Source organism: Quercus robur, chromosome 1, assembly GCF_932294415.1.
Source record: "Quercus robur chromosome 1, dhQueRobu3.1, whole genome shotgun sequence".
NCBI lineage: Eukaryota > Viridiplantae > Streptophyta > Magnoliopsida > Fagales > Fagaceae > Quercus > Quercus robur.
This window is the reverse complement of record NC_065534.1, coordinates 6834046-6860077: the sequence shown is the minus strand read 5'-3', so window position 1 is coordinate 6860077 and position 26032 is coordinate 6834046. Positions and strand designations below refer to the sequence as shown.

Genomic DNA, 26032 nt, shown 5'->3' with positions numbered 1-26032 from the left:
TGTAATGTTAGTACAATGGAGATGGATTCTTTCACATTTTTTGCAATTTGGTAAGATAAGAGCATTCAGCAAATATGTAGGATTCAAAAAAATTCACGCATTAGTCTTACCAATCTACCAAAAATATTTAACATTCAACGTTACCTCACCACAACCCTGTATTACAACTGTTTTTTTTCCTATACTACTATTTAAAGGTTTTCCTTGTTTGGAAAGGACTTCTTAATAGTTCAAAAATGCCACTACACCTTAAGTTTAAACAAAGACAATACTTGAGGTTAATATTGTGACAATACATCTCTAACTCTCACGGTAAAATATTTCCTACAAAATAGGATCATTCTTCGAGAGAGGGCCTTAGCTTCTCGATGTTTAAGGGGGTATTGACCAAAGTTACTGTGTAGTTTTTGCTTTGTTCTATGTGGAGGGCTAAGGCTAGGAAAGGTATAATATGGCCTTGTGCCATGAATGGAAAAGCACCATGTTTTCCTCTCTCTCTGCCATTGCTTTAACAGTGTATTTGGCTTGGAGTTGTGTGCTTTTGAAACAAAATATGGGACTTGTTGCAAAGGGTCCTAAAGGTTTCTTGACATCAAAGGTGAAAGGGTCTAGGATTGAAATTGAATAGTATATGGTTAGACACTTTTTATAGGGTGTAATGTTAGTACAATAGAGATGGATTCTTTCACATTTTTTGCAATTTGGTAAGATAAGAGCATTCAACAAATATGTAGGATTCAAAAAAATTCACGCATTAGTCTCACCAATCTACCAAAAATATTTAACATTCAACGTTACCTCACCACAACCCTGCATTACAGCTGTTTTTTTCCTATACTACTATTTAAAGGTTTTCGTTGTTTGGAAAGGACTTCTTAATAGTTCAAAAATACCACTACACCTTAAGTTTAAACAAAGACAAAACTTGAGGTTAATATTGTGACAATACATCTCTAACTCTCATGTAAAATATTTCCTACAAAATAAGATCATTCTTCCACTAACCCACTTATTCAAAACAACTATACATTTATGGTTTCTTTTTTAAAAATAGAAAAACAAGTTAAACAAACTCACATTGCTTTTTTTTTTCTTTTTTTCCTTATATTACTATTTAAGGGGTTTCCCTTGTTTGAAAATGACTTTTCAATAGTTTAAAAATATGTCTACACCTTAAGTTTAAGCAAAGACAAAACTTGAGTATAATACTGTAAAAATACATTTATATTTCTCACCTAAAACATTTCTTACAAAGTAGGATCACTCTCCTACTAACCCACTTATTCGAAGCAACTATACATTTATTGTTTTTTTCTTTATAAAAAAGAAAAAAGAAAAAAAAAAACAAGTTAAACAAATCCACGTTGCTGTTTTTTTTTTTTTTTTTCCTAAGAGTTCAAAAATACTCCTATTCCTTAAGTTTAAGCAAAAACAAAACTTGAGGATAATACTATAAAAATAAATCTCTAACTATAACCTAAAACATTTCCTACAAAATAGTATCACTCTTCCACTAACCCATTTGATCAAAACAACTATACGTTCACCTTTTTATTTTTATTTTTATTTATTTTTATATATTTTTTTTTCTAAATATAAAAAAAAAGAAAAAACAAAAAAAAAATGGTTAAACAACCCCACATTGCTTTTTTTTTTTTCCCTATAAAAAAAATTTCAAAGAACATCCTCACGTTAAAAAAAGAAACTAAATAGATATACACACGTTTGATTACAATTTAAATAACTTTTAACTTCTTTTTAAAAAATATAATTGCTCTTAAATTCTTATACTTATCCTTATTTATTCACACGCACTCAACAAAAATTAACAATACCATATCCTTTATTGTTCACAATTCTATCTCTATAGGTTGGAAGCCTTGAATCCAAGAGGTTTAATGTGATTTTTTATGTGTTTAATCATTAATGTTGTTTTGAAAGTCATATTCCTGATTTTAGGTTCACCGCTAATGCATTATGTTGTTATTTACTTATTTTTATTTTTTTGTGTAGATGAATTTCTTGGTTAAGATTTTTGCCTTATAGATTGTGTTGGGATCTCAACTATCAGATCTCTTTAAAGTTTCAAGTTTATTGTTTCAAATTAAAAATAAGGTCAAAATTTAAACTTGCTTTAGATAAGTCTTCATGTTTGTTATGTTCTATCTTGCTTTGGCTTTTAGTCTCTCACATTCTGTCTTTTACTTTTTCACCCGTGAGTTAAGATTGAAAAATTGTTTTAGTCTAGCAATAATGATGCGGCAATAGGGATGAAAGGGGGACTTCAGCGAAATCGTGAGTTAAGATTGAAAAATTATTTTAGTCTAGCAATAATGATGTGGCAATAGGGATGAATGGGGAATTTCAGCGAAAAGCGATGAGAGAGAGAGAGAGAGAGAGAGAGAGACAAAAGGAGCATGGACTATGGAGGAACCACAACTAAAGCATATACTTTGATGTCTTGTGACAATGCAATATTAGCAATAAGAAAGTAGTTGTGTTTGAGACTATTAATAGTGTTGGGGTTGTCATCCACCACATCACGAGTTGAACTATGACACTATATATATATATATATATATATTTTTTTTTTTTCCACTGGGGGTTATTGTTGAAAACTTGGATTTGGATGGTAATGCACTATTGCACAGGATAAGGCTTCACGTGTAGAGAGTTAGGAAGTTAATCATGAAATGTATAATAGTGTTTTTTTTTTTTTTTTTTTAATTTTAAAATTATTTTATAGTGCCCGTTTGGGAAATATTTATTTCAGGAACTGTGGGCGCAAGCGTCTGCAAAGAATGGTTTCCTCGTGGGAAGTACGTTTCGGCCTAAGGTGGACCGAACGGAGGGTGTAAATAGAGTCTCCATCTAGATTAGCTCTAGGAACCTTAAGTATAGCACTCTTGTGGAAGGAGTGATTTTTACCAGAGCATGTGTTCGGAGTTTAGGTATGGGGATGGAAAGGTGTTAGGTACCCAACCTCACCCGACCCATAAGTCGGCCTCCACTCATTGTGTTACGAATCCTAATCCCATCAAAGGGTCTTCTAATATGTTATTCTATACCTGCACACACTATCATGCATCTAAAATCCAAACATGACATATGTCCCACACTCATCCATAGCATAAAACCCTATCATTCATCTAACACATATATATATCCAAGGGCAGCAAGTATGCCCAAGGCAGTAGCATCAACAAGGAATTTAATCAAGCATATTCAATCATTCAAGCATAGCGTCATGACATTCATCAATCAAAAAGGCCAATCATTAAGTTCAGAAGCATTTTCATATTCATATGCATGACTTACCTTCACTTACTTCAATGCACCATAACACCTCAGCACCTATGCATCAATGCATGTTCAAATTTTCATGTGGTTCATCAAAGCATAAACCCTAATCATTAGTCTATCAATTCAAGCATGTGAAACATGTTATTCTACTAACCCTAGACATAAACATATGAAAACTAGACTCAACAAGACCTAAACAGAGTAATAAAACAAAGCAAAACAAATGAAATCACGAAGAACCCTAAATCTACGTTTCTAGGCCTTGAGTATGCGTACGCATGCATAAAGAATACATACACATACACGCCTAGAAACACAGTTTTAAAGCAAGCAACAATATGACAATCAAACAAAACCTAGCATACTTCTATTATATTAATTCAACTCTTCATTCAAAACATAGTGAGACACAACAAATCAAAAAAAAAAAAAAAATCATATTTCTAAGTATGCACAACATATAAATCAAATTAAGAATAACAAGAACACAAGTTATAAAAATCCAAATTAAGGAGGAGCCATAGAGAGAGACTCACTTTGCCTATAGAACACAATTTGGTAGATATTTAACTAGCCCTTTAGTGCCTACACAACAAGATCGAATGATAATCAAGGGAATTAAATATATCAATAGTCCATTAGTAATCACAACTCAAAGTAAAAAGATATTCTTGAATAGCTTTAGAAAGAATGTTTGAAAAAGGTTTCTTTGGAATGAGATTGATAGTTTCTACCTTAATGAGTAATAGAGAGAGGTTTTGAAGAAACAAAAACGTGCATAGTGGCTATGCGTGCAGAAGAGTGTTCTTGGATGAGTTTTAGTGAAAAAGAGTCTCTCTTTATCTAGGGTTTGAGTTTGGAGGCATAAGATTGTATTTATATGCTTAAACTAGGATTTTCAGACTCATTTAGAGGGTTTTGGATGTTCTCAAGGGTCTAAAGGCCGGCCCACATCAAAGGATGATGTTTTGGGGACCTAAAATTGAAGTTTTGAAACCTAGAAAATCGGTGTGCGTATGGATCTTTCAAGGGTGTGTATGCACACTTGATTTATACGTACGCATACTTTCAAAACCCTAATTCCTAACAGTTCTAATGACCCAACTTCAAACAGCTATAACTTACTCAATATAAATCTAAATTAGGAAAAATTTATGTTAAAATTGAAGCTCAGGATGCCTACTTTCCAATGAAATAAACCTAACACACAAAATGTATTTGTGGATCAAAAGTTATGATCAAAATAGTGAACAAATGTCATTTTTTAGCATTGTTTTCAAAGTAATTTGAGCACTTTTGAGTTGTGATTGCTTCCAAACTATCAAAGTAACTTCAATTACCCTTTGTAGAAATTTCAAGCTCATCTTGGGACCGGGGAGGCAGGGACTAAAATAAGTGAAAAGCCTATCCATACATATTATTTAAACAAATCACACAATTAATTAAAATAGTCATATAACAAAAATTATACATGGATAATTTTTTCAATTGCCATAGTGAGTTTTTGAAAAATCCCGCCAAATTGATTCGGAACAAAACTGTTTCCTAAAATAATATCTAAATTAGGGAATAGATTAATTAAGGAAAAATAACTTATTTGAAAACTAGCAAATTAGTTTTTAAAGCAATATTCCAAGTGAATTATTTTTTTTGTAAAAATATCAATGTTATGTATGAGAGGAGATCATTTCAATAGCTAAGTCAAGAGATGTAATTGGATTTTACAACACTTTGATTAATGAAATTGTATTGAATATAAAATTTTGTCAATGAAATATTGAAATTTGTCCGGCACAACTATGCAAAGTAAATATTGATAATGAATTGTATCAAGATTGCATGGATTAAAGACTTATAGCTATATATTAATTTTAGTAATGCACAAAAAAAAAAGAAGAAGCATTGATTCAAGTTAATTAAGAAACCTAGCCGAGCTCCCAGAGGCTGTTCTATTTTTTTTTTTTGTAAAAGTTAATAATTTGCATCCATTATAATTTCGGATTACTATATCTTTCAATCACAAAAATATCTAGGGGTGTAATGAGTATTTTGCGTTTGTGGATGAAATAACTTTTTTCATAACACTCTTAGGTATTTTTGTGATTGAAAAATATAATAATTTTAAATTATAATGAATACAAATTATTAACTAAAAAAAAAAAAAAGAGCCTCTAAGAGCCCATAGGCTAGTTGTTGCAAAAGGAGGTCTTCTGGTATTGATATGTGAAGGAAAAAGAGATGGTTTTTTTTTTTTTTGAAAAACGTGAAAGAGATAACGTGGAAGGAAAAGTTGGGGGTAGGAAAGACATAAAACAATAAAATAATTATTTACTCAATGAGAGAGAAAAAATATTATTAAAATTACATAGAGAAATAAATATTGATTCTAATATAATTTAAATTATGTGTTTATTAAAACAATAAAAGTGATTTTTTTGAGTTAATTTATCTAAAAACTTGTTGAGGCTATTGTGAATATTCTAATAACATTTTGAAAGAGTTTTGGCATACTCACATTATATATTATAATCATTTTGTACCACTATTTATATTGTTGTATTTGTGACACCATTAACATTACAAATGCTTTACATATATTTGTTCCTTAGATGGCGATCTGCGGAGACAAAAAAGGAAAAAGGATCGATGGAAAGAAGGAACCTAGTCTTGGACTTTTTGTGCGCATGAGTCCTGACCTCATCATCACTCTCAAATTGTCAAACAGTTATCATTTTCTTTGGTCGATACGTGTAAATAGGTTTGAATTGAGACAGGTCTCCCTATATTTGTGAAATGAGAGAGGATAATTTTTTGTACTTTGAAAGTACTTAAAAATTATTCTATTTTATTTTGCTAAAATTTTATGTACATTTTATTATTTTTCATGAAAAGTTTCCGTGTTTGAGAGGAAGATAGTATCTTATGAGATCCATATGTCAGTGAGACACATGTTTCATGCACCTAATATATATGAAAGTTTTTCGTTTGAGAGGATTTACTTTTGATGTAGACAATTAACTAGCTAGTCAACGATACCAAGGGTTAAGATTTAAGGCTTGCCATTATTTTTATTTTTTTAGAGAAAGGCTTGCCATTAAATTTTAGGGGAATGTGGACATTTAATTTGGATAAAAACTCTTACAGATTGAATTACAAATATCAATATAAATCAATAAGAAAATTGAATTGCTTTGGGTAGTATTTGTTTGCATACCTTGTGTAATAAACACTGCTCTAAAAGTTGTTGGATTATTTTTGTAAAGTTATTATCTATTTTAATTATTGATCAAATAGTTATTTAAATGAAATTTTTAATTCTTTATTCACAAATATCTTAAATGCATATATGCATACTATCTCAAAGATACATAAGATACATCTCATGAGCTGGCTAAATTAATGCTAATTAATTAGTTTTTCAAACGTTGGTGGCACCTGATATCTTTCCTTAATTATTAAATATTTTTTATTCTAAACTCAATCGTTTTCTAAGCTTTTTGAAGTAACGTTGCTAATCTGCTCCTTACAACCTTACAAGTTACAATTGATTTGACGAGTCAAAGCAATTATAAATTTACATCTTATCTTTATCTTATTAATTTATTAAAGTTGGCTTGGATTATTTACTTTATATAGGCTTGTATTGTATGACCTTTTTTTAAATATATTTTTATGAAAAATATGTGCGCATGGTATATATTCTTGGGTTAAAAAAATGTTCGGTTAATGTATGCCTTTTAATTATTTATTTTTTTAGAAAAAATTGTAAAAAAGTTAGTCATTTTTTCTTTTTCTTTTCCTTTTTTATAATTTTTTTTTATCAAATTGTTTATTAATGTATGCCTAAGAATAAATGTTAATAAAAACCCTTAAAAAAATAACAGTTTGAGAGCTAATCCTGAGACCTAAGAAAGTTAACATACATAAAATTCCTCAACTCTTCTTTTATGGTCCGTTTGTATTGAAGGAGAGGGAGAGAGAGTAGAGTAGAGTTGGTCTAAAATTAACCTATTTTTAGTCAACTTTACTCTATTCTCCCTCCTTTCCCACTTCATCTAAACGGACCCTTAATTTTCAGGACTTGCTCATGGGATATACTAGTGGTGGTAGGTGGCTACTCTAATATTGTTTGGGTTGTTGGAAAGTCTTTTGACTCTTTGGGACTTGGTTGGGATGTAGCTGGTTTCAAATTGAGATTAATAAAAGTATGAAACAAAATGGCTAGGATCCGAAGGATGATGAGAGAGCGTCTCAAAGGAGTGTGTGTGTATATATATATATAAAATAATTGTCTTGAATACACGTAAAATATATATATAATTCCAACTAATGTCTACACTTTGTGAATGGTCTGTGAACATTGGGAGTATATAACGATCATGCTCCTTAATTTATTTAATTTTTTTCCCAACATTATCATGCATTAGAATCAACGCAATGTAATATTTAATATTGTGGGAGGGGAAGCCTGAAGAAGGAAGATCGTCAAATGGGCTCAACCCGAGAAATAGCCAAGCCCAACTATTTATCAAGTCAGGCCTAGCATTATCAGGATAGTCTAGTTAGTGAAATCAAAGAAGACAGCCCTCTTGAGGAGCCCGAGGAATAGATACTCCTTAGGAAACTGGAGATAAACCACTAAGGCCATAAGGTTGAAGGCTGAGGAAGGAAATAGTGGCATGCAAACAAGGGAAGGAGGAAGCTTCCAGATAAATCACCCATCACCTCCCTATTTGATGCACTATACTAACTCAATCTATCGCATTAATGGCAGAATGACCCCTGAACAGTGCCTTCACAGCCTGCAGCCTACTCTACCACCACCAATAAAGCAGCAATGAGACAAGTATCTAAGGAGGGATCAGCAACCATCCAAATGGAGGGCTTGGATGCAATTCAAGCAGTTATATATAGGAAGGAAGATCCTCCTAGAGGGGGGATCAAGAAAATCAAAGGAGAAAGAAATAGAAAGAGAGAGTGAAATTGAGAACTGTGTAACTGAGAAGTGTATATTCTAAGAACTGTTGCTCCTCGACCAACCCGAGGAACAACTTGAATAAGAATATCTATTTTTCTTGCTATTATTCTCTACTAGGACTATTATCTTTGCCATTTTTCTTTCTTTAAATTACCAAACATAGCTACTAAGGCTTGAAGGGTTGACCTTAACAATCCACCTCTACAAATTAATTGTATTGGGCTCCCGTTCCAGCCCGTTCTCATACAGCTTGTGCCAGATTGTTCGTTTTGCCCCCTAAAAATATATTTTATATAATACTATATTTTTCTCAACTTGATGATCAATTGGAATCCAACCTTCTTATATTCTATATCATATATTTTTGTATGTGACTAGTTTATTTTTTTGAGAAACAGTATGTGTCTAGTTTTAATTAGTCGTTTTCATTTCAGTTTACCAAACCAATTTCCAAATTTGTTAACCTACGCACCTTATCTTATCTAATATCTTTGTTTGATTATCTTATTCTTTTTAGTGTCTATTTTTTTTTTTTTTGGGATGAAATTTAGTGTTTATTTGGCTATCTTATAGTTTCCCATAGTTTATTTGCATAGTATTTATCAAAATATATAATATTTTTTATAACATTTATATTAAAACTGTGATAAAAAATTAAAAGCTAGCTTATTTTCAAAAGGCTAATTTTGCTTTTTTTTTTTTTTTTTAAAAGCTGAAGCAAAAACCAAAAATGTATTTTCGATTCTCATTCAAAGTCATGTAAACCCTTGAAAAAAAAGCTACATGGGGGCGTAATGCATTAGTAGGAGTCGTGGACTGGATCACACCTGCATGTTTAAGAGTTGCCTGGTTCGAGTAATGTGTTTCATAAAAATGCTGTGTCACGACATGAGTAGCCTTAACGCACCCAAGGGTGCCCCACGCCATGAGTTTTATGGGTTCAAGTGGGTTGGGTCAATGATCACACACGTAAGACCCTTTTTTGTTTATTAAAAAAAAAAAAAAAGGCTCGTGCAGGCGTATTTGATAATTTATATATCATTACTTGGATGCCAAGATTTATTTATGGCTTGACAGAGTTCAAGATTTGAGATGGATATTTGGGCCTGAGGAAGTTTAAGCTGAGGTAGGTCCTACATAAGAGAGTTTCAACTTTCAGGTGTTACATCTAGAGCCCACAAAAATAACGAATGCTTTAAGACCAGCAAATTTGGGCCTATAGCAACCCATCCAGCGATATTGGAACTTATCCTTCCAATAAACTCATATTTTTGGGTTTCATGAGTTATCAGGGAGTGGCCTTGGGAAGAAACATGCGTAGCCAAAAGCTCCAACTACAGAAAACATGACGTGAAATATAGTACTAAACTTGATAATAAGTGAGTTTCTCACGAAATGGGAGTATGAGGTCTTACCTAGGAGTGAGTAGGGTATAACTATGATCACGCCTAGATAAAGAAGCCATACTGGTCGCCTCTCTTTACTCATTTTTTGCTTCACCAAAAAAAAAAAAAAAAACTTGATCATGAGCAAATATCAGAACACCAAGGATAAAGTACTAAGGCAAAGTGATGGAGTTGAGCCATTTACTTGGTGGACAAGATGGTGGATGAGTTTTCTGAAATGGAAGGGAAGAGAGTTTGGGCTCTCAGCATCAGCTGGGATTATGCACGTGATTTTGTCAAGATTTGAAACCAAGTCCCTTATTAAGTGACAAAAATCTTTTTTAGTGCTGAGAAAAATCATGCCTGATGAAAGATATATCTTTATATAATATATATATATATATATATATATATATAGAGAGAGAGAGAGAGAGAGAGAGAGAGAGAGAGAGAGAGAGAGAGTTGGGTTTAAGTTATATCTGATGTAATCTTAAGCAATGTTATACTACCCAATAATTTGTTATAAAATTCATATTTTGAAAATCCTATTATTGAATTACACGTTCTATATGTTCTTAACATTCATGCCAATTTTCATGTCAATTGGATGTTATTTACCAGTTAATCTTAAGCTCATCTTTTATGCATTATTTTAAAATATAAAAACTTGAATTTAAACAACTAATTGATGACATGACTATTAATTTTTTATCACGTTGAAATTTGCAAACATAGAAAATATACGAAGATAATGTAATCTAATGGTGGATTTGTCAAAATTTGCATCTTATTAAAAAATATTGAGTGATGTAATATTGCTTATTTGATATGGCTAATTATGAGTGGTGAAAAAAATGATGGGTCTATGTGAAAGTAACATGCATATTCCTTAACACACATGATAAATTTAATTAGAAATAATTATATTTAAAAAAAAAATACAAACTATCTCTTTGTGCATAATAATTATAAAATTATTGTGTTTCTAAAAATAGAGATTTGTGGTTCGATTTCTATTTTACAACCAAGTGTACTAATGAAAATTTCAGCCAAAAAAAAAAAAATGTATTAATGAAAATATTTATTCCATTATACTACATTGGAAAGTTTAGGAAAACAAAACTTTTCACTACTTACTACAACTATGACGTAGCAAAGTATAATTGGTAAAGAAAAAAGTAGTAGATTTATGCTTAAGTGATGATTAATCACTCATAGTTTACCAAGTCTAGAATTACTCTGTTACGTTCTGTTGTAGATTACTATTCTGCTAGGTGGTTTTCTTCTTCTCTCTCCATAACACTGTGGCATTGAAGAATTCATCAATGGCTTTGACAGAAGTCCCCGTGAAACCATCCTCATCTTTCTTAGCATTCTTGATAATGTCCATCACCTCACCAGCTTTCCTTGTCATATCCTTTCCTTTCTCAGTCTCATTCATCACCAACTCAATCTTGGCCACCATATCTTCATGACTAACCTCACTGTTTGCCCCATTAGCCACCTCAACACAAACCTCCATCTCTTCCTCCAACTTCTTTGCATTGAAATGCTGCTCAGCCATAATAGGCCAAGCCAAAATGGGAACTCCATGACTAAGAGAATCAAGCACAGAGTTCCATCCACAGTGACTCAAAAAAGCACCCACAGATTTGTGTGATAAAATTTCCACCTGGGGTGCCCAATTGTGCACCAAAAGTCCCTTATTTTCAACTCCTACACGTTGTTCAAATCCTTTTGGTAACCATGCTTCAGCATTGAACTCCGAGTTAATGTCAAACTCTAAAGGTGGCCTAATAACCCAGATGAAATCCTTGCCACTAGCCTCTAATGCCTTTGCCAACTCCATCATTTGAGACAATGAAATAGTGCTTTGTGACCCGAATGAAATATATAGAACTGAACCATAAGGTTTTGAGTCTAGCCAATTCTTACAAAGTTCCCACGTAATTCCCGAGTCTTTTCCAGAACCAGCTTTGCTTCCCAAGGTGAGCTTCACAGGCCCAATAGGCCACACCGGGCGATTCATTTGCTGCCTGAAATATGTCAATCCAATTTGATCAATCTCTTCCACTGTATTGAACAAAAACGCATCAGATTCCAACCATTCATCAAACACTCTATGCATAAACTTTATCCATGAATCATCAGGTTTAGAAAATCTAAGATGCTCCGGCATTTGATTTATGCGTATTCGACAAGAATCAGGAAAGCCCGGAAGTGGGAATTCATTGGAGTCTGTTTTCAAGTGAGGGAGGTTTAACCAGAGATTGTGAAATACCCCCATGCCATAGCCACCACCAGCGTTGAAGATTGCGTTAAAAACTCCAAATTCGTGAGCAACATCTGCAGTCCAAGAGAAGAACATATCGGCAATAATGCAAAGTGGTCTTTGGCCATTTTGCTCTTCTATAAGATTGGAAATGAGAGTTTTAAAAGAAGGTTTGAAAGAATGAGAAGCTTCGATGAGTTGGCCCATGAATTGGGGAAAAGCATCAGTGTTCTCAGCATCTGGAGGAAGGCCATGATCAGAGCTGAAGAAAGGGATTTCAATGAGGCGAATGGAGGAGTTTGATGGGAGAGATGGTTGGAGTTTTTTGATATTGAGAGAGGTGTTGATAAAGGTTACAGTGTAATTCTTACTTTGTACTATTTGGCAGGCTAATGCTAAGAAAGGCCTTATATGACCCTGTGCCATGAATGGGAACAACACTACATTTTCTTTTCTCTGCTCCATTATTGTTTCTTTGAGGGACAGTGTGGTGATTGAGGAAGAGGAGGAGACAGTGAGGGAGGTTTCCCACAAAACCTGCTTTTTAAACCCTAAGGGCACATTTGATATATAAGTATATCACTGAGAGTAGAAGATGATATATAAGGAAATTTTATATTTTTGAAAATATTTTAATTTGAAAATCTATGAAAAACTTGTAAAAGATGATATATAAGGATCGAAAATTTATATTTTTGGATATATAGATTTTAAAACCTATTACATGCACCAAGAAATAGAGTCTAAATTTGGATTCCAAGAAAAAGTTTCAACCATTTTAAAAAAGGAATAGTTTCATAATTTAAACAATAATTAGTCTTATGTAATAACTAATTCAAGTAATAAAGATGTAACCAAATGACTAAATTGCTATTACAGATTACTATTCCATTACTAGAGCTATTACAGCATATATACCAAACAAAGAGCGGTGTCTAGTGACCAAATACATGTCTGATGGAGATAAACATTCCCTTGCAACTACAAAAGATCGTTATATGAAAAGACCGATAGAGCATGCTTGCCTAATAATGATGAATGGCATTGTGCCATGCATAAGATTTTAAGAACTCTAAATGGAATTATCTTATGTTAATCTGTAGAGAGTTATCTTAAGAGCTCTAAAGAATCCTCATCCACTTTGATGCTATATTCTGTACTTTAAAAAGAAAAAAGAGAAAAAAAAACCCTACTCGAAAGGAGAGAGTTAACCAATAAAATATCGAATAATAGCATTGGGCATATAAGGAACGGAATATATCAAATATGTCAACCTAAAAAAATTATATATGGGAACAAATCAATAGAGATTAGAGAATAATGTGATGAAAATATTTAAAGAAAATTTGAACAAATCAATAGAGACTATTATGTTTAGTTACTGAATTTGGCTCATGAACTAACCTAGTCTAGGAGTTGGGTCACTTATCATTTATCAAACATCAAGGTATATAACAATATATAAAATTACCACCGTACATCTTTGGTGTGGTGGTTACTCCACAAGTATAAATACTTGTGGGGTGTGGGAGGTAAGGGTCGGGGTTCAAGTTTCCAGGAGGAAGTTTCATACACATATACACTTAGATTAGGTTAGAGTAGAATTTATCTTGTATTAAAAAAAATATATATATAAAATTAATAAATATAAAATAAGTTTGAGAAATCATAAAATAAATATGTAAATTGAAAACTTGAAACTTTATCTTTATTGAAAAATCTAGCATCAACCTTATTCTAAAATCATTTGTTTTCTTTATGCTCCAAATTTAGAAACAGTAAAATGAACCTATAAATATAATTTTGTTCAAAATTACAAAATAGGTTGTGTGAAAACAACCTATTTGGGTTGCACGAGTTGCAAAAGACCTACTGGGTTTTACCAACTCAATTGCATAAGTAGTCCAATTAACCAACCGGACCGATTTATGTATCAGTTCAGTGGGTTAATAGCTCGATCATGTCAAGCTGAGTTAAGTTAGTTTTAACAACTATTGAATAAAAAATTGAATATATTTTATGTTTCCATATACAGTTATTAAGGGTTTTTATGAATGCTATTCTAGGATTATTATTTTATATGTAACAAGTGCACCTAAAGAGGTTGATAACTTAATATAGTTCATAGCATGCAGTATTTTTTTCTTTATTTTTTTGAGATGATAAAATCTATGAACTTTGAATGGTGTAAACTTAAGAATCTATATATTATTTAACTTTTATTTTTGAATATTTTGTTATTTGTTTTATTATTTGTATGGAAAGGAAGACAGCTATAATATGATTGTATTTTATTATCATTAGAAATAATAATAAAATTATTATTATTATGTATGCGAAAAAATACATGTCAATCTTCACCTAATTGTCCCAATTCGTAACCTGATCAACCTAACCAGTTTAGTAATTGGTTTAGGATGACTTTTTTTTTTTGCGCAAATTCGGATTGATCAAACCTGAATCCAATCAACTCGCGACTCATTTGCCAGTTCTTCACACAACTCAAAAGAGGATTTCAAGTTTTCAATCTCTAATCTTTATAATTTTGATAATACATTGAAATAATATGGCACGAAATTAAGTTAAGTTTGTATATACCTACTCCTTGGCAATGACTGAAGCTTGTTGAAACTGTGGGCTGCCTGGTCCACCAAGAAATTTCTTTGAACCAACTTTTACAAATTGGTTGTGTAGAAACTCGTGTGATAGTTTCCCAACCCCAAATTCTTCTCGTTCTTGGAGTACTCTATTCGTTCTTTAGTTGTTGCCCAAAACCTTTGCTTTATCCCGAGGAATAGATCATTTTGTTTTATTTTATAAAGCCCTGATTCATTAGCTAAGAAGCAACAAAAGATTCAGGACAAAGCTTGTTAGAGTATAACCCAAGTAAGTCTGAATTAAAAACATCTACAACCCTACAGGATGGGCCTAAAAAGAATAGAGTTCACATGATTGTCTTGTTCCTATCTTGGCAAGAGCATTTACACACTTATTTGCTTATCTGAAACAATGGACAATTTTCTTATGGAGAATCCAGGAAACCAGTCTCCAATGATTCTAGAGAATCAATACCAAAGAATAGATCAAATCAATACAACCTAAATCATATTTCATCAATGCTCTTAGGCCTCATAAAAGGTGTTATGAGAGTCAATAAAGTGCCAAAAGTCTTCTAACTTAATTAGTAAATTTTGATATTTTATAACATAGATGTTTAGGGTTCAAATCTCCCGCTCTCATTGTAACTATCAATTAAAAAAAAAAAGTTAGTTGAGTCAAGCAAATTTCTAATTGGTGTTATTATTTTGGCTAAAATGCAAAATGCACATTTTAAGTTTGACTAAAATTCATTTCAATTTTCTAATTATATTTTCGTTCAATTAAATTCTCTAAGTTTCAAAATTATTCAATTCAGACTTTTTGTTCAATTTCGTTAAAAAAAATTGTTGTTAAGTATGCAATTAATTAATGAAAAAGATTTAAAAAAAATTTTTTACATAAAAAAATCTATAAAATATTTTTATTAATTTCATAGGTTTTTTTAATGTGCAAATAATATATTTTTAAGGGAAATTTTTTAACAAAATTGAAAAGAATATTTGAATTGAATAAATTTGAACAAAAGTTAAATAACTAAAATGAATTTCAGCTAAATTTGAAAAGTGTAATCTGTATTTTAACCTTTTTTTTTTTTTTTTTTTTGAAGTAGTTGACTGGTATTCATAATTATTTAAAAATCAATTTAATTATTAGCATTATTTAAAAATATACATACATTGAAACATATCTCAAAAAAAAAAAAAAAAAAAAAAAAAAAACTGAATTTCGGAAATAACTCTAAAAGCAATCTTGACTGTTTATTGAAATATATAAACGGTGTGGATTACCCCCACCTCAGTGGCTCAGTTTGCAAACAATAAGGATTAAGGACACAACACCGACACGTATAAGGCAAATCCCTAGAGTTAGATACCGTTCCGGTTTTTCTTCTAACCTCATATGTGCTTCTTCTGCTATTGCCATGGCGGCGGAGTCAAGTGCAGACCTTTCTTTGGTTCCCGATAGCCGCAAAAGAAGAATAGAAGAGTCAGAACCAGACCCATCATCTTCGTATGAATTCACGAACATCAACAAACTCTCTGATCTTTTGTTGTTCGAGATCCTTTTTCGACTCCCATGTCGATGGGCTCTCCAATGCAAATCCATCTCAAAGCGCTGGCTTTCTCTTATTTCCCATCCTTACTTTATTCGTCGCTACATTCACCACCGCCACTCAGACTCACAACAACAACCCTTTACTCTTCTGTTACAGTATGTACACAACTCTGAAAAAACCATCCTGGTTCTTCCATCCCATAATTCTGAATTCTTCACCGACTCTACCAATGTCGGACTCGATTTTCTCAACTTTCTTCCATTGAAAGCAAGGAAAAACGACCCATTTTGCGTCGAAGTCGAAGCATCGTTCAACGATTTATTGCTGGTGCGCAACGAAGTTTCACGGTTTTCGGAGCCTATAAAGTTTTGCGAGTATTTCATCTGCAATCCATTTACCAAACAATGGCTGACCCTCCCTCCGAGAACGACCAGTTTCGTTATGGTTGGCTTTGTATGCAAACCCTATTGCCTTGACAAAGAGCAAGGATGTGTTACCAATGTGCATTATAGATATAAGGTGGTACGCATTCATTCTCCGGCTGAAACCAATGCTACTCAGTTACGTATGGAGATATTTTCTTCCGAAACTGGTGAATGGCGAGACTCGGTTGTTTCGTCGCCGCGGGGATTAAGTCCCTTCAAAGTAGAGTCTCTGCATGCTGGTGTTGTTACCTGCAATGGGATGCTACATTGGGTGAACACAGATGAAGAGAATAAATTCATCAAAGGTTTTGTGGTGTTCGATCCATTCAACTACGCAGAACGATGCCATTATCTCGATCCACCTATAGACATTTCACCTAAACACTTTGCTGTTTCCATCGGCGAATTCCAAGGGCGTCTTAGGATATTCCAAGGCGGACATGGTCGCAATGATGCTTACAATTCTTACTATTTTTCGGTTTGGGAACTCGAGGACTACAGTGATGCAGGTACATGGTGCATGAAACACAAAGTTCACTTCAAGGACATGGTTTCAGAACATTCCGAGATTGTTCAGATCTTTAAGATAATGGGGGAGTACGAGCTCCCGCCGCCCGTGTTGTTTCTAGCTTTCGACCCAATTGATGATGAAATTGTCTTCTTACAATTCCGCCATCACGTTGTCTTGTGTAACATGAGGACGGGGGTATTGAAAATGGCTGGCGAATTACTACGAGATAAGGGGAAAATCTTATCTGAAGTTTCCGGTTTCCTTTGGTCAGTACCTACAAAATATGCATTTTTACTTGGGCAGCCATCGTGGCCAACACCAATTCCTCCCCTCCCATTGAAGTTTGATGAATGCCCTTCCAATTGTTAGTTACTGAAGTACATTTCAGCTGAAAGTTGTTAACTGTATGCTACTCTTTGTTGTTTATTTAGTCCTTAGATCTTAATTTCCTTCTTTTTCTGTAGTGCTACACATTTGGATTGGAAATTAGATCTTTATTCTGATCCCTGAAAAACTCTTGTCATATCTATAAGATTGAGCACCTAAACTCAAAATCATTGTTGAAATTTTGGATAGTGGTGCCTTTTTTTTTAGTATGCAAGAACATTTGTAGATAGCCATCAAAGGCCAAAACTTCAAGTGCTTTTCTTTCAAAATTATGTTTTGGCTTAATTAACTACCAATATGAATTTTGTAGCAATTGAGTATACCTTGTGTTTCTCTGATTCAAACGTGTTGTGATCATGTTTTCCTTTCAATTGTCTAGTGGACAAGAGTTTCTATTGGAATAGAAGTTTTTTTCTTTTGTGAAGCAGTATTCTGCATTATTTTTGCTTTCTAATCAAGGATTGGGCAGTGTCTTTTTGGATGTATTTTTCTTTGATTGTGACAAAATGCCTCAAACTTTCTGATCAAATTATGCAGATTTTTTTCCCCTTTTGCTTTGCAAAGGGTTAAATTTTATCAGTTTCAAAGTAGTTTTGGTGCTACTCAGAAGCAGATTTTGCGTATGATTTGGGGACTTGAGGATTACGGTTATGCAGGTACATGGTGCATGATACACAAGGTTTATTTTTAAGGACATGGTTTTAGAATATTCTAGGCTTGTTAAAATAGTAAGGAGCTCCAGCCACCTGTGGATTTGCTAGCCTTCCAACCAAATGATGGTGGAGTTATCTTCTAGCTTGTGCAACATGCGGAAGAGAGGGTATTGAAAATGGCTTACCAACAACAAAATATGGGAAAATCTTATCTGGTAACTCCAGCTACATTGTTTTTGTACATATGAAATCTGTATCCCTATTGTAAACCATCATGGCCAACACCAATTCCTCCACTCCCTCTGAAAATTTGAATGCCTTCGCAATTGTTAGTTACCTGATGTTCTAAACTACACATGTATTGGTTTACCTGACGTTCTAAACTACACATTTATTGGTTTCGGTTAAAGGCATTTATTATGATTGTGTTTGAAAACTTACTCATAATGATACATTTTACCATGATTTTATTGTTTCTCTATAATCCTGTAGAGTGGTTTTATTTGAAAAAAAAAATTGACGGATTTTTTCAACTTGTTTAATTAATTGTGAAATCTGAAAGTATAATTTTTTTTTTTTTTTTGACAGAGAAAGTATAATATTCTTTGTACAAAGTTGATTGCTTTGTGTAGGTTTTGGTAGAGAAATTTTTTTTTTCTAGAGACTTTAAGAGGTGATTTGGTCGTTTTCAATGTTGGGCTATGCATGTTTCAACAATAACAGCCTCATTCTTTCCTTCCCTTATTTATCTTTGGATCCACCATTTATAAAATAAAAATAATATAAAAAAAAATAAATTATAAAAAAAGATTATAAAAAAAAAAAAAAAAAAAGTAAAAGGAAAAGAAACTCCCTAATGTGTTTTTATTTGGCAAGATAACAGAAGGTAGCTTGAATCTCTAGTGGCAAAGAAAGAAAATGTGCAGCTAAGTTTTGGCATCAGACAACAAAAACAACCCAAAAAGTCAAATAAGATAGATTTCAAGTCATCAGTTAACCTTAAACTTCACCTAATACTTGACTAAGTAGAAAAACAATGTTGGTCAACAATAGAAGAAACCCACTTTTACATTTATTAACGCGTCAATTTGATAATTACAAACTTCTCTAGGTGAGACTACCTTGGAAAAAAAATTAAGAAAAGGGGAAAAAGCTAGCAATATTAAAACCAAATTCTAAACAATTAAGCTACAGATTTATACCTACAGAGAACCTTACACCTCAATACCCTGTCCTGAACATAAAACCCTGGCATCACCATGATCTTAACTCGGCTAGGACCATTTGACTTCTGCCTTTCCATGAACATGTCCTCCATGTAATGAGGATCAAACATCCTATTCTCTTCAACCCTTAAAATTCCCAATGGTGGATTGAATGAAAAGGCAAGCAAATGAAGCAACCATATGCATTTGGCAGCAACAAAGAATGCTTGCAGAAGCTGTTCAGGCCATGGTCTAGTCCAATTCAGCGTCGTGATAATGCAACTCATTTTCTGGTCACAAAATTTACTGAATTCTTCACTGTAATATTTAGTCCCTTTCCTTAATACCTCATTCCAGCTTAGGTTCCTCAACGCCACAAACGATGAGAATTGCGCTTGGCGATCTTGTTGGGGGTCTAACAGCTTTGGGGAGCCATTTTTCTGAAATACTGAATTCTCAAAGTCTTGGTAGAGTGACTGATTTATGAAAGCTTCCAAATGGTATAACACTGCCTTCGAGTATTTGGAACTCAAAGAAAGTTTATATGGTTGAAGAAGCGTATTTAAGTTGTCCACTAGAGTATTATCAGTTTCTTCAATCTGGCCAACAAGGGTCTTGCAGAATTGCTTTACTGACAATCTTGCTTCTGATACTATCTGCAAGAAACCTTCCACCATTACTTCTGTGCTGACAGGCATCAAATTTTCTCCATTTACATCTAAGGATTTCCCTCTCTTAGGAAAATTTCCAAGAGTTTCAGGAACTTGGGAATCCTTTGCCTGCATTGCTTGTTTTAGTGCTTTCTTCAGTTCTTCACAGTAGGTCTCCAAGTACTCAAGCTTGTGTTTAAGCTCTCCCAATGAAGATTTCATCTCAGAAACTTCCATCAAGGCTGCATCTCTATTCTCATTTGCTTCCATCAGCTCTTTCTTTAACGTTTCAATTGACATTATCCCAAAGTCTTTATATATTTGAGAAACATCTTCGGATTCTGCTCGATTAGGAGAATTTTCATTCTTATTTTTTTTCTTTAACCGAGGAAACAACCATGAAATCACTCCCCGATTCTTTGGTTGTGATTGAATAGATGTGTGAGAATCCGTTAATGGAACAACAATATTAGAGTTCCTGCTGTTTCTTGTTGCAGTTTCAGATGCAGTAGTTATAACTGCAGGCTTGCATCTATTGCAGGATGATACTGATTTGAACTCCCCCAAACTGTTTCTTCTGCTTGACTTGAAGTAGTCATTTCCAGGTGATGTTTGAAGCACAGTGATTTGGTTTGCACAAGAACCGGTGACAGATTTTTGATCCTCAGCTGGACAAATATGGGAGTCTACGCTGGCCAAACCACAAGGCAATCCCTTTCTTGAGGATGAATTCTCCTTATAATCCGATAGGAAAGTTTCATTGCCATTTCCTCCTAGTCCATACTCATCCCAACTTTCTGATAGTGTGTGGTCTTTAAGTGGAATTTGTGGATACCCAGGTGTTGGTTCATCTTCATAGCTCTGTCAATGTTTCTCAAATTTAGAAAGCTCCCTCATTTTTGAAAAATAGAAATTCACTCATTAAAAATAGAGAATTTTTATTTGGGTCTGTAGTCTTAGGTATGAATGATACAAAGCTTCACTTACTAAAGAATAAAGTACCAATTCAAAATAAACAAATACACACGCAAACACAGACTGGAAAACAATGCAAAAGTTAAAAAAGAAAAAAAAGAATAGTCATCAGAATATTTTGCAGATATGTTAACAATATAACAACTACTATAATAGAACTGAATTTCTGAGTTCAGCTAAATGCAACCTAACTAAATTTCTGGGTTTAGTTTAGTTAAGCGTTTAAGCTGTAAATATGGAATTACAGTCATAATAAGAGACTTTACCAGATGAATTAAGTAAAACCCACATAAATATAGATAGTATAATCTTTATTACCATGAGGTGCATTCACTTTCCAATCAATTAATGTATGAAAACTGAATAAATAAATGAAGAATATAATCACTGCAACACATGATAGTGACATTCTTGAGTTTGATATAATTAGAATCATCAACCTAAATAAATGCGTATATTTCAGGAAAAATCTAGGTGTATAAATACCCAACACATAAACACAAAGAATAGAATGTATAAATCAAGCATTACTGGAAAAGAAGTAAGAAATTAATACTCACAGGTGTAAAAACAGGGTAATCTTGAGCAGAGAACTGAGAAACAGGGCGTGAAGCAGGGGAAGGAGATGGAAATCTAAGATTGGAGGGGCTGCTTCCTTGCATCAAAGCAGCATGAAGGGTTCTCAACTCCACTGCTTTGGCAATGGCAGCTCGGATATCTTGCCTGCTAATCTCACGGTTGGTATTGCTGCTGTTGTTGTTGCTATGGTTTTCAAAGACTTGAGAGGCAGTAGTAGCAGCAGCCATGAACAGAGGACAGAACAGAGCAGAACATATGAACTCAGAAGTAAAAGAATATGATATCTAAGTTTAGATAAAGTTCAGAAATTTTTTTCAATGACAGAAAAGTACAAAGTGGGTTAACATGAGGGTATCTAGCAGTTGGATTTGATTTGCACTGAGGAAAACCATATCCAGTGCAAAATCTTGGAGAACCAGAAATTCTAAGAGAGAGAGAGAGAGAGAGGGATGTAGAGGTATCTCAAACCAATGAGCTTTTGTCTTTGTTCTCAAAGGATTATGAGTAGAATGAGAGCATGTGAGTTGTGAAGTAGGAAGAGAGAGAGAGAGAGAGAGAGAGTCAGAGTAGTTTTTACTCTATGTAGGCATGCCTCTAAGTGTGAAATCAGTTTACCAAAATGCCCATTGTTTCCAAAAATAACCATATACACACCAAAATCATTTGGTGGTACGATTGTCAACATGATTACTTTAATACTATCATAATAAGTAGTTCCACTATATTCCACTAGAATGCCAACAGTGTCAAGATGTGGTATCCTTTACATTATTGCATTGATAATCTTTTAGAAAATACTTTTTGTGTTATCACTTGTCATCACAGGCAATGATAGAGCCTGGTTTGCTTGCAATTTGATTGTGTTCTTAGACAAATATTGATTAGACTTTTCATCATTTTGGATCCCATTATGTATTGCTCTGGCAATCTGGCTACCTTCCTTTCAATTTGTCCCTGGCCGGCTATGAAGTTTGATTTTTGTATGGTTTCTTTTGGTGCAATATGAATCTATTCTTAGCCCCAAAAAAATAAATACTAATAAATTACGAAGTCCCAGCACAAGAAAACAAAAGAAGATCCAATAATGCAATGAATTATTTTTTTTCTTCTTTGTTTTTTTTGAATGTATGGTGATGAAATTATAATCTTTTTTTGCAATTGATATGTAGCTGTGGATAGAATTATGGCATACTATATTTTGTTATGATGTGTATGCATAATTCACCAATATTTTAAATTTTGGTTAGGTGCTAGGTACAAATTTGATTTATCATAACAAAAAAGAAAGAAATAGATGCTAATTTGAAAATACTAAGAAATGAATACGACCTTATTAGTGGACTGGACCTGAAGCTTTGTTCTTTTTTGTCTTTTACTTTTCTCAGCCAGGCTAGTATTCGATAGATGATAGATCGCTTTTCATGTAAGTTTACATGTGCAGCCTTCACTGAAGAAAAGCTGAGGAGAACTTTCGTGGCAGTGGAAATTGCTTCTAAAGAGGGGAATTCCTCTCTCTCTCTCTCTCTCTCTCTCTCAATGAGCCAGGAAATTTTTTTTTCCCCCAAAAAGAACAGAAAAGAAATGCCCACGTTGAACATATGCAAGGAAAAAAAAAAAAAACTAAAATTACACTCCATTTTATTATAAAATATTTACAAATTAACTTCATCATAATAAATAAAATTCTTGCTTTTTTTTCTTCTTCTTCTTCTTAATCTTTTGTTTAAAAGTTGAGATATCAGTTTGTAATATGGATGACAATGAAGTAATAGATGATTAGACCAAGGATGCCCTGTCTCTCCATGTGCCCTTTTTTTAAGGCACAACCTATGTGGGGCATGTCGGTGATGAGGTGATTTAGAGGTGTTTCAATATCCCTAATGAGGTAGTTTTAACACTAATGAAGTAAAAATGAAAGAGAAAGATGATAGGTAATCATGAGAGAGAGAGAGAGAGTTTTAGGGATGGAAATAGAATAAGTATAAAAAATATATATTATAAATAGCATATGTATAAAAAATGTTAAATTATATATAAATAATTTAAACATATTAAATAAGTATATACACACACATTTGAGATGGGATGAGAGTGAGCATAATTCGTAAAGTCCCATCATTTTGTTTTAGGTCGGGAAAAATTCACATGGGACAAGATGAGTCAAGAGGTATGGAGAATTTTTTCCATATGCGATGTGTAAAGTCAATAATAAAAAAAAAAAAAAAAATTTGTAATAGTGTAGAATAGAATGAAATAGAGAAGAAATTTCATTTTCTTGATTGATGTAATATAGGAGCATTATGCCCATGGCCTGCCAATTGTCCACCATGCAAACGAGGTAAAAAAAAAAGTAAAAAAAAGGTGAATCCTGACCTTTACAATTCAAAGAAGTATAAGATCTTATTCTTATACCATCCTAAACTATTGCAGAGAGTCAGCTAAAAACTTGCAATATTGATTAATGAACTATCATGTCCTGTATTTTATTGAATAGCTTTTATATATTTTCTTTATAAGTAATTAAAAAAAAAAATTCCTGCACATCACTATTGATGAGGGTTGACCTTTAGGTGGACAAATAAAAGAAAATAACAAAAAAATATTCCAAAAAGTTATTAGGTAATGGAAAATTACCAATTTTCTTTGCAACTCCTATCACATTGAAAACTAATGTTGTGATATCTCGCATTGATTGGATAAAGTTTGACTATATATCATGTGGTATGTCTTGAGTCTCACATCAAGCACATACAACATTGACCTTGGTCGATATTAACGACAGCAAAGAATCGTAATTATAACTAAATTAGTTTCTTTTTGGATCTACGACTCTACATAAGCGCAAATATAACTAGCCCTTTTGTTCAGGTCGGTATAAATTTATTATACAATTATTTGTGTTGAGGGGCAAATTCGTCCATGAAAAGATATTGAGCTGTCCAAGTGCTGTTTCAACCGAAAGGGATTTGAGGTGTGGGGGACAGAAATATCCAAAACCTTCCAAACACTGTTATTACTCAGTTGTCTTTCTGCTTTTCTCTCTCTTCTCCCAAAGATTGAATCTAGGTAAGGCGTGGTGGCTGCACCCTTCAGAATCAGTGGGGACCAAACGGAAATGGAAATTCCCTCCAGACCAGAAAATTACATAAATGCCCATAAGACACCACTAAATGTGTGTCTCAATAATGAGGGCTACATGGAATATTCCAAGGAAGTAAGGGTGGAGTATTTTTGAAACAAAAGGAAATATGTTTTTTATTTGGAAATGGAATTCCATGTAGGATTGTGGAATTGTTTGGATATGGAGTTCGTTGTTTCCTATAACTACTTTGTGTTAGGGAAAAAAAAAAAAATCATTATTTTATTGAAAATAACTTTCTGAACCAACAACCCCCAGAAAGTTAGTAAGATTTGTCAACCTAACACATGCGAAAAAGTTTTCCTCTCCTCTGATCAATAGCATCATAAAGTTCATGAAATTGGTGATTAGGTTCCAATTAAACTTTAGAGCCAGTAACATTTTTTAATTAGCAATTAAAGTAAGCCAATACGTTCTCTAACTTTATGACCTAGGACTGCTTTCTTTTTATAATTTATAAATAAAAAATATTATTGGTAACATCTGTTCAAAGTACTTTGGAAAATAATAAAAAAGTACTACTATTACTTTAGTTTTACTCTTAAGTAACTAATATTTTTCTTCAAAACTAATCAATTTGGTCCCTAAACTCAACTTGATTTCTAAATTATTACTTTTTTTTTTCTTTATTATAGTGATTAAGGATCAAGTTGGCCAATTTTGAAAAATTTTAGATCTATATTTTACCTTTTTTTTTTTTTGAAATTAAAAAAAAAAAAAAAAAACTTTTTAAAGGCATCAATGCATTAATTTAAACGTTGCCCCTGTAGTGCAAGTAATTTCACTTCGAAAAGTAACTCAATTAGGTAGCTAGCTATGATCTCCAAGGGAAGGTTTAGAACCTAACAAGTAGGTTTTGTCTGCTTTGACAATAAGCATAATTAGAAAAATGTACTTACACAGTTACACGGAAACATTCACATTTCCAACAAGAAAATATTTTAAGCTAGGTTTATTATTCCGAGCAAAAAGTAATTATCATTTAATTTTTATTTTTAGATGAATCATTTTACTTTTTATCTGCTTGTCTTGGTCCTAGGCAGTACACCAGCCAATGATTTTTAGTAATTCGTGGCACAAAGGTTTCCTGAACAACATCAACATGTTTGATTCTTGCCTTTAACCCAAAATATTCGAAGTACAATAATACAATTTCGTTGGCCTTTTTCGTATTCGATAAGTGTAGTGATACAAAAATTTCTTTGGCCTTTTCGTATTCGATAAGTTTAGTGAAAAAAAAAAATTCATAATTTTTGAGATAATATGTTATGATTTGTGCTAATTATAATGTGAGATGCTGATGATAGGAAGTGTAAACATAATTTTACTCAAATTTTAACTTATCATTATTAACAATTATAAAAAAAAAAAAAAAAAAAAAAAAAAGAAAAAAAAAAAAAAAAAAAGAAATTTG

At 32.8% G+C, this 26032-nt stretch overlaps 2 protein-coding genes across 2 annotated transcripts; both read right to left on the bottom strand.

The window, feature by feature from the left end:
- Window positions 1–10936: 10936 nt before the first annotated feature.
- On the bottom strand, window positions 10937–12403 carry LOC126701375 (UDP-glycosyltransferase 92A1-like). The gene has a single exon (XM_050399787.1). It carries the CDS (start codon window positions 12401–12403, stop codon window positions 10937–10939), a length of 1467 nt encoding a protein of 488 aa, XP_050255744.1.
- A 6717-nt stretch (window positions 12404–19120) lies between these two features.
- Window positions 19121–22032, bottom strand: LOC126718288 (IRK-interacting protein). Its single transcript, XM_050420408.1, has 2 exons — window positions 21461–22032; window positions 19121–20786 (listed from the first exon to the last, which is right to left on the bottom strand). Exons 1-2 carry the CDS (start codon window positions 21704–21706, stop codon window positions 19254–19256), a joined length of 1779 nt encoding a protein of 592 aa, XP_050276365.1. The 5' UTR covers window positions 21707–22032; the 3' UTR covers window positions 19121–19253.
- Window positions 22033–26032: the final 4000 nt, after the last annotated feature.

Coding starts and splice junctions, on each gene's coding strand:
- LOC126718288 (XM_050420408.1), bottom strand. CDS start 21,706: ATGGCTGCTGCTACTACTGCCTCTCAAGTCTTTGAAAACCATAGCAAC. Junction 20,787..21,460: donor ATTACCCTGTTTTTACACCT/GTGAGTATTAAT, acceptor AAACATTGACAG/AGCTATGAAGATGAACCAAC.
- LOC126701375 (XM_050399787.1), bottom strand. CDS start 12,403: ATGGAGCAGAGAAAAGAAAATGTAGTGTTGTTCCCATTCATGGCACAG.